General features: G+C 42.1%; 3 protein-coding genes across 6 annotated transcripts in view; 1 reads left to right on the top strand and 2 right to left on the bottom strand.

Moving 5' to 3' along the window:
* LOC109411712 (embryonic polarity protein dorsal) overlaps positions 1-14236 on the bottom strand; it is a 112167-nt gene extending 97931 nt beyond the window's left edge. Inside the window, exons 1-2 of one of the 4 annotated variants that reach the window (XM_029864370.2) lie at positions 13866-14234; positions 11544-11827 (exon numbers count right to left, since the gene is read on the bottom strand). In XM_029864370.2, coding sequence (XP_029720230.2) covers positions 11544-11577 — 34 coding nt within the window. In that variant the 5' untranslated portion in view covers positions 11578-11827; positions 13866-14234. Of the gene's footprint in view, positions 1-11543; positions 11828-13865 lie in introns of all 4 variants that reach the window. The other 3 variants (XM_019685284.3, XM_019685288.3, XM_062849030.1) reach the window with 3 other exon arrangements.
* Positions 7098-8686, top strand: LOC109411713 (uncharacterized; the record flags this gene model as incomplete). Its single annotated transcript, XM_019685289.3, is given in 2 exon segments — positions 7098-8393; positions 8452-8686. Coding segments are annotated over 2 exon segments (1443 nt in total). The 3' UTR covers positions 8605-8686.
* Positions 8587-10880, bottom strand: LOC109411714 (uncharacterized). The gene is made up of 2 exons (XM_019685290.3): positions 8943-10880; positions 8587-8878 (listed from the first exon to the last, which is right to left on the bottom strand). The coding sequence occupies exons 1-2, from the start codon at positions 10107-10109 to the stop codon at positions 8684-8686; spliced, it is 1362 nt and encodes a 453-aa protein (XP_019540835.3). The 5' UTR covers positions 10110-10880; the 3' UTR covers positions 8587-8683.
* Positions 14237-14680: the final 444 nt, after the last annotated feature.

Here is a 14680-nt window from a genome sequence, read left to right as displayed (position 1 = left end):
CGAAGTTCGTTCTCACCGGGGCACGTGATATTCACAATATTGAAATGTCAAAGTCACATGAAATTCGTGATATTCATCAGCACTGAACTTTCGTACATTAATCATATCTCAAGGAGACATTTCGGAAAACATTCTTGAAACATCTTCGTAAATTTTTCCTAACACCCTGCAAAGATTATTTTAGAAAATTCTTAAAATCCTTCAGAAGTTTTTTTTTAAGATTACCCCATATAATAATCTAGGATTTTTTATATAACATTCCTTGTTTTTTTCCGATATTGCTGCACAAAAATCTTCCAGAAATTCCTTTCGAAAAGGCTTCCTCGTTTCCTTTTGGAAGCTCTATATGAACATCTTCCATGGATCGCTTCAGAGTTTCCTCTAGAATTCGACTCAGAATTTCTATCAGAGGATCGTTTAGAATTTTTTCCAAAAATTGCTCTGCAAAAATTTCATTCAGATTTTATTCAGGTATTTCTGGAAATCTTCCACGTATTCCGCTAGAAATGCTTTCCTTAAGAAAATCGAAGATTATTACAGAAAGTTTTCCAATGTTTCCACAGACTTTCTTATAAAGAGTCCTTTAAAAATTATTCCAGGAATTCTTTAAAAAAAATCCATGGACATTCCTTCAATAATTCCTTATGCGATTCTTCCATATTCGAAGTCCAATACAGAGACTTCTTCAGGATTTCCTCCGAAAATCCCGCCATATATTACCCCAGAAATTGATGCGGCATTTCCTGTAAGGATAGTTTCTTCAAACATTCCTCCACGGATACTTAAAGACATTTTTTCAAAAATATTTCTAAGGAATATCTACGGAAATTCTTTTAGAAATATCACGAAATTTTTTTTTTTTTTTGGAATCTTTGCAATCGTTTATCTATGCGTTTCCTCAGGATTTGTTTTCAGAAATTTGTCCACAGATTTCTCCAGGAAAATTATCAGAAAAACCTCCAATATTTTCAAGGATTCTCAAGGATTTTTCTTGGCATTTTCTTGTAAATCCCTGATTTTTCGGCTCGGAATTCTACCAAGGGTTTCCCGTGAAGTTTCTCCAGGAAGTTTTTAAGAAACTCCTACTAGGGTTCATTCAAGAATTTGGCTGGCATTTCTTCTGATATCCTTGCAGAAATTCAATCAAAAGTGCTTTCTTAGATTTCTACGGGGATTCTACAAAATTTATTGGCTGAGATGAACCAGCCTCGGGCTGAAAATCTCATAAATAAAGACAAAAAAAATATATTGATTAGAAATTCCTTCAGGGTTTCTTTTAGGAGCTCCTGCTGGGATTCCTTATGAAATTCGTTTGAGAAGATATGTTTACCTTTAGTGATTTCATCAAGTTTTGGGAATTTGTTCAGTAATTTCTGCAACAGATCTTTTAAAAAGTTCAGGGTTTTTCATAAATTATTCCAAAAATTTCTTCACAAATCCTCCAGGAACTTCCAGGGAAATTCTTCCCAGAGTTTTTCCAAGAATTATTTGAGAAATTCCTTTAGTTTTGTTTTAGTGAGATGTTTTTAGGAGTCCCCTGTAGAATTTGCTCCATAAATTGTACAAACATTACTGAAGAATTCATTAAGGAATCCCTGAAGAAGAAGTTTTTAAGAAATCCCAGAAGAAGATTTTTCTAAGAAACTCTTGAAGAAGGAGTATCTAAGAAACTCCTTGGGAGATTGTTTCAAGAAATCCTTTAAAAAATCCTAGAGACACCTTTGGAAACATCGAGAAAAAATTCTTGTTATTTTTTTTTGGAGAATTCCTTAACAAAAATTCCTGAAGCAATTTCTGCAGTTATCTTTTGATCAATTCCTGCATGAATGACCAGGATAATGCCTAGGAGACTACCTGAAGAAATACCTTATGATACCCTCTTCTGGAAAAAAAAAATCTTGCGAGACTTCTGGAGGAACTCTGAAAGTAATTGCAAGGAAAAATACTACAGAAAATTTCTGGGAGGTCTCATAGAAAAATTTCCAGAGGGATCTGAGAAATTTCTGAAGGGATCTTCTTAAAATGTGTGCACAAAAATACTGGTGGATCAAAAAAAACAATCCCTTAATATATTTCTGATGGATCCCTGGAAGATTTCCTACAGGAGTCCTTGGAAGAATAGCTGAAGATATTTAAAAAAAAATCAGGAGAAAATCTCTGGAGGAATTCCTTAGAAAACCACTGAAAAAATTGAAAAAAAAAAGTTTTTTTGTTGGATTATCGAAGCACTGGAAAACTTTTGAAAAAAAAAACATTAAAAAGCCAATGAATAGATTCTGAAGTAATTTCTGCAGCAATTGATGAGAGAATCTTTGAAAAAATCCTGAGTTTAAAGCAATGCCTGGAGGAATACCTGATGCAACTAATCCTTGGAAAAACTTCCAGAAGAATCTCTCTTGAGAAATTCTAGTGAAATTTCCAAATAAACGCCCGAGAAAATCCCTGAATACATGGAAGAAAAACTGTGGAAACCTCTGGAGAAATGCAAGCTATAATTTCTGAAAAGTTTACGTAAAAATTTTAAGAGAAATCCTGTAGAAAAACGCCTGGTAAAAATTGATAATGTTTCTGGAGGAATTTCTTTAGGATCGTTTAAGGAAATACATTGAGCATAAGCTTAAATGTATATAGCATAAGGTATTTTCTATATGAATTCCAGAACCAATTTCAAAAAGAATTTACGTTACCCAGTTTCAAGATGTTTTTTTTGAGAAATTTCTTGAGAAACTCCCGAGTCTAAGAAACTCCTCTATGGGATATTCCTGGGAGAAATAAATCCAAAGAATCTCCTAGTGAAACCTCGAAGTAACTCTCAAAGATTATCAACATAAATTCCAAGGATTAGAAATTTCTGAAGGAATTCTGGGAAAAAATCTGATGTTATTTCTGAGATAACTTCTGTAAGAACCTCCGAAGAAACTCCTGGAACAGTTTTCATTGTTTTTTTTTTTTGAAACTGCTGAGAAAAAAAAATCCGTAAGAACTGCACGAGGAATTTCCGAAAATTAGGAGGAAATTCCGAGTTTAAAATTTAGGATTTTTTTCTGAACGAGCAGTTGTTTTCGAACATATCGAGGAATTCGCGTAGCTACTCCTGGAAAAATCAGCGAATAAGTGATGTAGAAACTTCTTCAGAAAGAGACGAACCAGCCAAGGGCTGAAAGTCTTTTAAATGAAGACAAATCAATCAATCAACTGCTTGAGAAACTTATTGACGTTTGATCGAATAATTTCTTGTAGGAGTTCTCGTAAGAATTATTGTAGAAATTTTCCAAGGAACTTGAAAGTGTTTTCGAAGTAATTCCCGAAAACTCCCAAAATAAATCCCACATGAAATACCCAAGAAATAATGTAGGAGAGAATTCCGTTAGAAACTCTACTTGAATTCATGGAGGAAATTTTGATTGAATTTCTGGTGGAATTCTTCTATAGGAATTGCCGAAATAACACCTGAAGAAATTGCCGTAGGATCTCTTTGGCCAATTTTCAATAAAACTCCAGGAAGATTTTCTATAGCAATTTTTAGAAGAACTGCCGAGAAAAATCCTCACATATTTTCTGAAATTTTCGAGCGTCTTCCAAAGGAACTTCGACAGAAATTCCCGAAAAAACTTCTAATGAAATACTAGTTAGATTTTCTGAAGGAGCTGCCGAAGGAATTCATCTAGAAATTGATGAATAGCTTGCTTAAGGAATTTACGACGGAACTTTTGGAGGAATTCCCGCAGAATCTAATGTAGGATGATTAAGCAAATAATTTCCTGGAGGAGTTTCCGTGAGAACTATGAGAGAATTTAAAAAAAAAACCTGAAAGATTTTACGAACGCACTCCAGGAGAAATCCTTAAAGAAACATTAATAAGACGCGACATGAGACAAGACACAACACCTATTATGCTAACAACGTTGTAAGAATAATATGTGTTGTGTCCTGTTTCGCTTCGCGTCTTTTTAGTGTTGTCAAGGTTCTTACGTTAGCGTAAATCCCAAGAATTGAAGTTTTAAAGAAACTTCTGGAAAAATTTGAGTAGGAACTTCCGTGGGTACAATTACAGTAAATTTAGCATGAAATTTTAGAGGAATTAAGTCCGGGAAATTTTATGAAGGCATTTCTGTCGGAAACAAAGAATGAGTCTTTAGACAAATCCGAGCTTGCTGGATGATTATTCTTATTTCATCTGGGTGGAATTTTCAAAAGGACTTCGGCATTAATATTCAAAGGAATTCCCAAAGAAATTATGGAAGGAAATGCCGAAGAAAGACGTGAAAAGTTTTCCAAAAATACCTTTGAGGAATACCCAGAGAAACGTTTGTAGGAAATTTAGAAGGAATTCTCAAATTCCACAAGTTTCAGAATTCACTGCCGGAGAATGAACTCCTCATAAACTCCTGGAGGGAGCCCTGAAAAAAAATCTCTAGGAATCGTCAAAGTTTTTAGAAAGTTTCTTAAAAAAAATGCCAGAATGATTCTCCTTCTGGAACGATTCTCGAAAAAACTCGTGCAGGAATTCCAGAATCCTAAGGGTGTTTCAAAAACATTTAAAGGTGAAACACCTTAAAAATTTTCGAATTTGCAGGAACCTTCAGAAGCATCGTGGGAATCTTTCAAGAAGTAGCTGGAGGAATTCCTAAAAAAATCCGAAAGAACTGTTGTGGAATTTTCTTAAGGAGGTTTTAAAGCAATTGCATTGAAACTGTTTATGAACTTTCCGGAGAGGTTACTGGAGATATTTCAGAAATTATTGAGGATTGTCCGTAAGAACTCCTAGAAAAAATGATACCCTCTTGGCATCATGCTCTAAGAACGCTCATTGAGAAAAATAGTTTTTTTTTAATCAAAAATGATTGCATAAACTTATTCTAAAAATCCCTCAGGCGTTTCATTGGCACTTCCAGCAAAAGTTTCTTCGATTTTCGTTGGGAATTTCTCCATTCCATTTCAGCAATTCCTGCAGGAGTTCATTTGTAAACTTCTCAAAGAGTTCCATTAGAAACTGCTCTGAGAGCTCCTTCGAAAAATCCTTTAAGAATTACTGTGGTAGAGCTTTCGGTCATACATCGGTCATATATTTGCGTTACCGTTCAACAGCGCATTCAACACCAGTTTCCCCTCCACACTAGCGACGATGACCCTAAGCAAGTGTCTATTGCCCTGCACTTGATCATGATCGCGAAAGCGAGCATTCGCACATCTGACACTGACACTTTTCCTCGGCGCATCACCATCGTACTAACGTATACTAGTAGGCGAATATGTACCGTGTTGTGTTCTTTCGCGTGTTGTGGATCAACAAAGGTTTCTGGCGATAGAAACAACAACAAAAACCGCCATATTTCACCTCACTTCTGGATGTTTGTACAAATATTGCATTTGCAATGATGCGGTTGTCAGAAGCGTACGCATAAATATTGAAAGCATGCACAATTTTTCACTGACAACGCCACCGTGTGTATTTTCTTGCACAGCATGCTGTGATCGGTGGCTTCAGGAAGAATAATATTTACTTGTTCTGTCTTTAGACTCTCGAATATTCTGCACTGAGGATGCATATCTCAACAAGCTCTATTAACAAGCTAACTTAAACGTTGCTTTTTTAATTATTGCGGCATGTTCTGTAGATGTTTAAAGATAAACGCAAAGAGGCGCAACCATTAACTCGTTTACAAGAAGAGGAAATTGATCTGAAATGCGTCATTGGAATAAGCCAATTCTTTCCGACAACAATAAATTCAACAAGAGAAATCAAAAGTTTATCCTGAAAATAGAATTGTTCCTTACTAAAATCCAACCCAACCCTTCGAAGGCTCATTCACCCCCGTCTCCCCAAGTTTTACTGCTATGAAGTAATAAATCCAAGCAGCCACCACAATCCATCACCACTTGCATCGAAATGGCCGCGCGTTGCGTTGCGTTGCGTCTTCCTCGCGGTTTCTTTGTCATCTCCTAGGAAACCACCGCGCCGCCGCCACCGCCAACTACTTGGATCGAATGGAACTGCAGATCTGATCTTGAACTTGTGTCACCGGCGACGGGCGGCGGTGCATCCGAGTAGCCCCGAAAGAAAGGATTATAAATAATTTTCCCTATGGCAACGCACACGCTCGGCTTCGCTCCGTTGAAACAATTCCGATTTATTTCCTGGCCCCCCAGTCCTTTGATCCACTGCGCTGGCTGCTACTGTTGTTGGTTGGGGTTAATGTGATCCCTCGAATCGCGGGGAGGATGCTCAAGGTGAACCAGCCGCGAGGAACTCGTTTTAGTGCGAACGAAGAACTTGTCACATCATTGTGATAAAGAGCCGGGACGGGATACGGCGTCGTATTCCGATTCGGAATTGGTAATGTCCATCATCGGTGGGGGGTCTTGAACTACCACCAATCGTTATTTTGATTTTTGTTATTCTCCAGAGGAAAATAAGGGTTGTTTTGGTCGAATTTTCAGGAATGGCGCCGTAACATTTTAAGCAAGATTTATTCGCTAGCAATCAACGAGTACATCACTTAGCAACCAGTCGAGTCAGTAGCTGTAAATATTTGCAGCTTCCAGCGTGCATTCTTCGATGGTAATTAAAATAGTTCACCCCAGCTCACAGCTGGTGGTAGTAGCAGGCCATGCCGACAACGAGGAGATGATGCAGCAGCTGATTTGACATTCTTTGTGGTGTGAGCACCCCCTCTAAATTCCTGCGGCGGTGAATTACAAATGCTAAAATGTGTCGAAGCACGCGCGGAATTTGTCAGCGTGGATGCGATCGTCTAATTGAACACAGTAGGCGCTGGCTGCTGGCTGGTGACGAACGGGAACTGTCCGAACTGTTTGTGACATGCTCCAGGCCTACTTGTGTGATTCCCAGAACAGTTGGAGGTAAACATAGGAACATCTGATGGGCTTGTTTGTTTGCTTGCTTGCATCGTAGTAAGCTGCATTTCCGTGGACTTTTGCTTAGATGACTAGATTATCATCAAGTTTTCCAGTAAGAGGAGATCCTATGCCATAAAGATAAAATCGCACAGTGCATTTGATAACAGTCCGATATAAAATGCATACTGAAGATGTCTTTAGGTCCAGTTTTATCTCTGTGTCACGGTCACGGAAGTTGTGCGATGGCGAAGGCCGTAGTTCTGTTAGTGCTTGCTGCTTGCAGCGTAGTTCGAGGAGACCCGTTCTTCGGCAACAATTACATACTTCCTCAAGGGGCAGCTCTAGCACGATACGCATCGGAAGTCGTCACGAATCTCAACAATGCTCGCAATTCACTGTCCTCGTACGTGCGGTATCCTCCGACGGCTTCACCAAGTTTGAATCAAGGTGCCATCGCGCTTCGGGATTATGTTGGAAACGTTAGTTTGTTGGCTGGGAATGTGTATGCGGAAGTTTCCAGAGCAGCAACAGATCGTACCACGGCTCCGGTGGTCGTCTTTTCGAAGATCAGTATGCGGTGCAACAATCTCCAGCCATTGCTGCAAAACGGATCGCTTTACGCTGAGTCCTTGGCAGCGAACTTCGATACAGAAGCAGACAACAGCACATCTACCTACTTCGCCGCGTGGCATGAGAATTTGATATCGGAGAGTCTCGCTCTACAGAAGCTTCTGCTGAACGTTAGTCAAGTGATCGATTCCGTGGCAGGACAAGGCCTCAACACTCAACAGTTCATAGCAGCACTGTCAGTCGACGGTTTACTCCAAGATCTGGTAGACGCAGTTCAACGATCTGCTGCATCTTCCGGACATCTGTCATCCACTGTCAGTAGCTTGGTGGGTGCCATAAACACAGCCAACAGTTTCCGATCGACAGCAAACTCCAGAATTCAGAGCAGTCGACAATCCGCAGTCTCAACAGTCAACAATTACATCACCTCTTCGAACGCTTCGTTCAACTCGATCCTCGTCGCTACCGACGCGCTCTTTAACCACCTGAAAACAGTCAACGACTCCTTCGTGTTCCGCTGGCCAGCTCTTCTGAGTGACCGCGTCGAACAGAAGCTTGATCTGCTGAACCGCTCAATCGAGAGCCTGATCGTGAATCTACACTTCCGCCGAAACATCGTTGAAATGCACTACCTGGTGACGCGTGCGGTGTTTGCCACCGAGAACGAACCCCAAACGTACTTGGAAAACGAATCGGAACAGCTCACCCGCCGGTTGGTGAACGTGATACAACCGGACGGATGTGCCGCCAACTTCCGCACGCAGTTCTGGACGCTTCCGGGTACGGTGCAGTCGCAGCTTGCGCAGTGCGTCAACAGCCAGCTGGGATTGGAGCGTCAGGGAGCCAGCCAGGTGCAGTCGATAGCGAGCAATTTCCTGCGCGGCTATGTCACCGCCGTCTACGATAGTTTGGAGATTTGCTACAGCCACCCGTTCGAGAAGATGAACGACTGCTTGGATGAGGTGAGTTCGGCTTGGTGTAATCAAATAAGTCTTAATCGAGATTTTTATTCGCCAACAGATCGTGGAAACCATAGACTTTGGAGGAAAGTTCTTTCTTTTGGATACGGTGACGTTCTACCTGTTCGAACAGGTGCAATCGGAGCTGATCAACTGCAACTCGCGACTGGTGAAATACGTTCAAAATGTAGGACTGCGAGCCAACTGTCAATAGTACATGTTTATTAAATAACAACAACAGCGAAATAATAACAGAAATATACGGTAACGGTGTGGTTCCACACACTTCTGATTCACCAACGCCCACGTGGCCGATTTCGTTTCTTATTGTAGAAGCACATCTCCTGCAGGTTGTGATAGTTCAGGAAGTATCCGATCTGAGCGATGCAGGTGTTGAAGCTGCTTTGAATCTCGCTGTCGATGAACGACTCAATCTGCTTGGACGCCATGAATATACGTCCGTTGGCCCAGGTATTCTCGAACCCATTCTGCGAAAGTTTAGCCAAGCGTTAATCAACGATTCGTTGCGAAGCAACCGCAAAACAAACTTACCAAATCCAAACAGTAGGCCACTTTCTTCGGAGCGTACCGGAAGCAGATATCGTACGCCGCGTAGGATGCATTGATCGCACTGACGGCAAAGTTCTCGATGACGCTGTTGACGGTTTCGAACGTTTTCTCCTCGTTCGCCGACTGATCCAGCAGGCACGCGTTCACATGAGTCATCGTGAAGTTCGGGAAAGCCAGCAGCTTTTCGATGTAGCCCTCGGTGCAATCGTTCGAGAGCATCGGATCGGCGGAAACCTGGACCGTTACCTGAGTCATGTAGCTCATCGGAGCGGATATGAACGATCGCGTCTTCCATTGTTCGATTTCGCGGTGTTTGTAAAGCCGGAGGTTCTCGAAGTTGAGCATCACCTTCTGTATCATGTTCTCGAGGGATTTTTTTAGTGCGATGAAGTAGTTGATGGTAGATTTAGGGAACATATTGATTTTTTCCTTCATTTTTTGATACAGCTCTTCTTCGTAGGTACGCAGATTGTTCAGCGATTCGGTAACATCTTCGATCAGGGTAGCCGATGCGTTGAGATAGTTATCGATCGATTCGTTGAAGCTGCGTTGAGCGGCCATAGCCCGATTGGTTGTTTCCAAGGTCCAGGCTTCTCCCTTCTGGATTGCATCGGAAACGCGAGAAACGTGTTCAACCAGCTTGTCGGAGGTAGCGACGAGATCATCTAGCGCGGGGGTGACATCACGTTGATCGAACATCGCCTCCGATAGACTAATCGCTGCAATTCTCATATCGCTGTTGATCGACCGGAACTGGTTATGGTTGTACAGGTTGTAGTCCACGTTTTGCAGCAAAGTGATGCTGTTGACGACGTCATACCCGTTCAGATACCGGATAGCTTCGATAAGGTTTTGCTGGATCAGCTGAAGATCATTCTCTTCGAACTTTTCGAACACTGGAGTAAATTTGCTGGTTAAATTCGAAACATATTCCACCAGACCTTGGGCGCCTAGTTTTAAGTAATCTGTAGTAGGCGCGTCCGATTTCAGTGGTTCGATCGCTGCCTGAGCCGATGAGATGTTCTCCAAGATCACCGTAGTTGCGTTGACCACTTCTTCATCCTTGGCCAGAGGATTATCCGCCTGGGCCGTGGCGAAACCGCAGGCGATGAGCAACCAGAGCAGCTTTTCCACTGACACAGTTCTCATTTCCTCGCGCTCGATTGTTCCGTCTGTCGATCGATCGATGCACTCGCGCGTGATTCTAGTTCCGTACTGAGCCGTAGGGAGGAAGCTGCCCTAACTCCCGGTCATTGTAGAGACAATGATCTATGCCCGCGTGTGCGGTGGGGCCTGCGGAAAATTCGCTAATCACTGCATCAACACTCTGAATTGATGCCTTCCCTCCCCGTCGAACCGCCCGATATGTGGTGCTTCGAATATTCAGCACCGGTCAGGTATAATTTATATAATACACAGCGAAAAATGGAAGCTAGTGCACTTCAAATCGGTTCAGCTAGGGTGGTTCGATGCTGGAAGAATTAGAATTACCAAAATTTGAATCTTGTCCATCAAGGTTGCTGTGACAAACTTCCTTGTTTACGACGTTGACGGTTTACACTGAAAGAAATTTCCGGCAAACTTTCGGGGCATTTTTCCGTCAACTTAACCACCCTCACGTTGTGATCCGGGAGCGGCGTATGGAAATATACTCATCACTATCCATCACCGGGCTGCACTCTGGCGACCGGGTTGCAATCAGCTAGAAATTAATCGCGTGCACGCCATTGAAAGCTTCTCCGCCGCACTACCTAGGGCAACCGTCGGTCAGAGAGCGACGAGAGAAAACAATGGCGACCATCGCCGGGTACTATTCTTTCCCGTTGAAGCGGCCTACTGCGTTTACTCGGGTATGGAAGTATTCAGCCTTTGGCCAAGGTCACTCGATGATAATGGGCTAGGGTGGTTTGAACATTACATGTTTGGGGCTGTCCATTTATTACGTAAGGCAATTTTCACGATTTTTCGACACCCCCACCCCCCCTTGTAAGATTTTTTGTATGAAAGCCCAAATATTTTTGTATGACGCGTAAGATTTCTCAAACCCCCCCTCCCCCCATAAACCCTTACGTAATTAATGGACGGCCCCTTTGGCCTAACATGTCCGATCAGCTGTACTGTGAATGGCCGTAAGTTATGGGGCATTTATTGGTTTTGAATGGAATTTTTCGAATCGAGCCGAAAGTTTACCGTTTCAATGGATCAAAACCCCCCAGTCCTGGGAATTCCCTGGATCCAGGCCCGCCGATCCGGTAAAACGGGAAACCACCGGGTCTTCTGCGAGTAAACGTGATTAGTATTCCTATTGCGCCGCACGCAATTGCTAATAACACTCAAAGCGGGGAAATAAATTGTCGGACTATGATAATTTAGCGCTCGGGCAAGGCGGTCGTAACTGTTGACTTTTAATTTTGTTGTCATCTTCAAAAATATGAAAACAATTCAAGAAAAACAGAAACATTTCCGATAATTTGTATTACATTGAATAATTTAGTAGGCCGATTCAAATCTCATGTTGATTGAAAATGATACGGGCAGTTGTCAAATCAACAAAAACAAAGCAACCCAAAAGTTCCAACGTACCTTCCATAACGTTGTTGTTGTCGTTAGGTCCCATTGCGTGCTGGTTCCACGCCTACTGTGGCTTTCGGTTTGACAGTGGGCTATCCAGCAACACCGAGCTAAATCGTTGTCTCAGTTATTCCAATTAAAACTATCACTTTATAGCTTCTTAATATTTATCACTTAGCGAACAGTTTTTTTGTTTTCCTATACAACACACTTGTCAACTTCTTGTTTTCCGCAATCTTTGTTTAACCACCACCAAATGATTGCTTCATTTTTCAAAGTCTGTAGTCACAAAAACTCTGTAAGAGAACATACAACAGAAGATTAATTTCACTTCCTCGGAAGATGATCGAACAAGGATACGAAAGGCGCTACAAGCAAAACTCCGTGCAACTAACTATGCTGGTAAGCGTGATTGTCACTACTACAGAGCGGTATTCCTCCGAGCGTGATCTTTGGTCGGTTTTGATCGCTGCCAGGAGCAGAAACAGGTTTTACACGTTTTCGGAGCACCTTCCCGTTCGATTCGATCCGCGGAATGACGGCGACGCTCGCACGGTGGGATGCGGCGCGATCGCCTACTACGCCTAACGCCAGCGATGAACTTGGTTTGATCTAGGCATGCGATGGGTGCGAAAAGGGGACCGGTGCGAAGTGAGTGGCGGCGTGCTTCGGCGAAAAAGCTTAAGGCAATAAATTTCAAAACAACAACAAAACCAAATCAAGCGGTGTATAAAAAACACATTAGGAGGCGATTTTTTTTCTCGTTCGATTGTGTGGGGGGACAGAGTGGCCCAAAATTGGAGAAATAGGTTGAACTCATCGCAACGATAGCTCCAGTGGAGAAATGTGATTCTCTGAAAACACGAGCCTACTTGGTGAAAGGGGAGTTTGCCATCAAAATGATAAAGTAATCATCAGGGACTCAAAGTTTTCATTGGAAATGTAATGAGAATGTATGGAGAATAATGACAGCTATACAGAAGAAGTGTTCAATGTAATGGTTGCCTAGCTATTGTTTATCAAAGCATTTTTGTGTGCTTCGTTATGGAATCTCCACAGAGACGACAGCAAGAGAGTGTCCAAAACTCGGATATAACTGTTGCTGTTTATTTTGTGTGAAATGAAAACAAAATCCAGCCCTCCAGATGCTGGTTGCGTCGTGGAACGTGCATGACATTAATACCTACAAGTATCGAACAGGAGAAAAACAACATCATAGATGATAACTCATATCCGACGGACATTAGGTATTTGTTTTGTTCATCTGAAGCGAGTTATGAGCAGTAAATTCATAAACATTGCACGAAATTTTCGTTTTTATCCTCCAAGATGCTTATGAAGTTTGATAAAGTTTGATTTGCGTATGTATCATCCACGCATTTGTAAGGTTCCTGTCAAATGTGAAGCACTTCAAATGCACCCGGTTTTACTTTGACACGAGTCGTTTTCAAGCTATAACTTAGTTTGTTTTAAACCAATTCATTGTGTTTTTAGTACACGGATAGTACTGAACACGAGTCTCCCTGTGTACACATTTTCATGTGTGTTGGTTCAAGCAGTTGTAGCAGAAAAACCACGCATGCAAGAAAGGATCGGGGGTCTTCCCTTAGAATTTCATGAGCTGATAGCCCTGTTCTTTGAACACTTCCAGGAAGCTGATTACCTCCGGTATTTATAAGTAGCTTTGATAAGAAGTATTTTTCTAAGCGACAAAATCTAATTTCAATATTTTGGCGGCAAATAGGTCAACAGGTCATTTATTCTCCCACCGTAGAGGGTAAGCTCCTAAAGTCCAAAATTATTTCCATATCAGCATGGGCCACTCTACCGTATAGCTATAAACGATAAACTCTGGCTGTGCGGAGTAGGCTGCGAGCCAGTGCTGGAGTGATTTGAGTGTGTTCGTATTGAGTGAATAAAGTAACCGCCTAGTGTGAGTTGATTTATAATCCGCTTTGCACAAAATTGACGACCAGAGCCAGTGGATTGATTGCAGGGGTCAAGATGAGCGAAAGGTTAACTTGTTTAGAATGATAACCGAGTTCAGAATAATTCTTTTGCAAAACAAAATCAGCAATTAGCTGGAGGAAACCCCAAAATTATAAATTTTAACTGCCGATCACTTATTCTTCTGAATTGCACTTTCTACGTTGTTAGTTTGCTGCACTAGCCCCCTCTATGTGTACTGGTATCTGGCAAAATAGTTTCGAGGGAAAAAAGCTCAGCTATCACGTTTTCAGCGAATGACCAATCTGGATCTTCTTTTTCCTCCGATACACTTTTTGTAGTTTTTGTCGCCAACTATTCTGTTTTATGTTTTTCGACAACACCCACTTCTTCTCAAAAGCAAATTCCACTCACATCATCAGTGTTTTCAAATCACGGGAATCCCAGATCAACCACCAAGAATTATTCGATCATTCTCCGATCATGTTTTAAGTTTCTTGCAACTTGGAACCGAAGGCGACCGATGCGGATCGATCTCGGCGATCGAAATTCGCGACACTTTGAAGGCGGCACTCAGATTGTAACTGAAAGGAGCAGAACCGCTTGGTTGGATTATGAAAGCAAACGAAAGGCGCTCGCACGACCGACACACAACGAACGGCGTGTGACCGACAACCATACACAATATAAGTAAACATGGATGTGATGTTGGTATAAAATCGCCACGTCCGTCAGCTTGCTGTGAACTAGCCAGCGACCAGCGACCAGCAGCAATCAAAGCAGGCGGAGTGGATAAGAAACAGAAACAGATGTAGAAGGTATATGTAGTAACACATGTAAAAGAACCGCGCGCGTATCGAAGTAGGCGTTGATTGCCTTCTGCTACTGCGGCGGTGGTGTTAGTTGCAGTGATTGCTGCGGTGTAGAAACTGTAAACAAGCGACTAAGTGAGTCAATAAAACGTAGAAATAAACATACGATCCGAAACGTTGGTGGTTGTGAGCATGTGCACACAAAAACAAATACAAAAACGTTCAGTCGGAAATTCATCCGGTTTCATCGTCGGAATTGTCTCTCAGTGTAGGAAACGCGACTAATTGAGCCGCGCTCGCGCATGCGTGGTATACGGCACGCGCAGACTACTGCGATCTGATGATCGCGATGGTGTGCAATGCACTGTGCAATGGCTCGCGACGAATACG

This window comes from Aedes albopictus, chromosome 2 (assembly GCF_035046485.1).
Source record: "Aedes albopictus strain Foshan chromosome 2, AalbF5, whole genome shotgun sequence".
Classification (NCBI taxonomy): Eukaryota; Metazoa; Arthropoda; class Insecta; order Diptera; family Culicidae; genus Aedes; species Aedes albopictus.
Note: the sequence above shows the minus strand (reverse complement) of the source record. Positions and strands in the feature narration are given on the sequence as shown.

What these genes read in the sequence shown, in the direction of transcription:
- LOC109411714 (XM_019685290.3), bottom strand. Translation starts at nt 10,109, where the DNA reads ATGAGAACTGTGTCAGTGGAAAAGCTGCTCTGGTTGCTCATCGCCTGC. An exon ending in TGGCCTACTGTTTGGATTTG is followed by an intron (nt 8,879 to 8,942) that starts GTAAGTTTGTTT and finishes AAACTTTCGCAG; the next exon opens with AATGGGTTCGAGAATACCTG.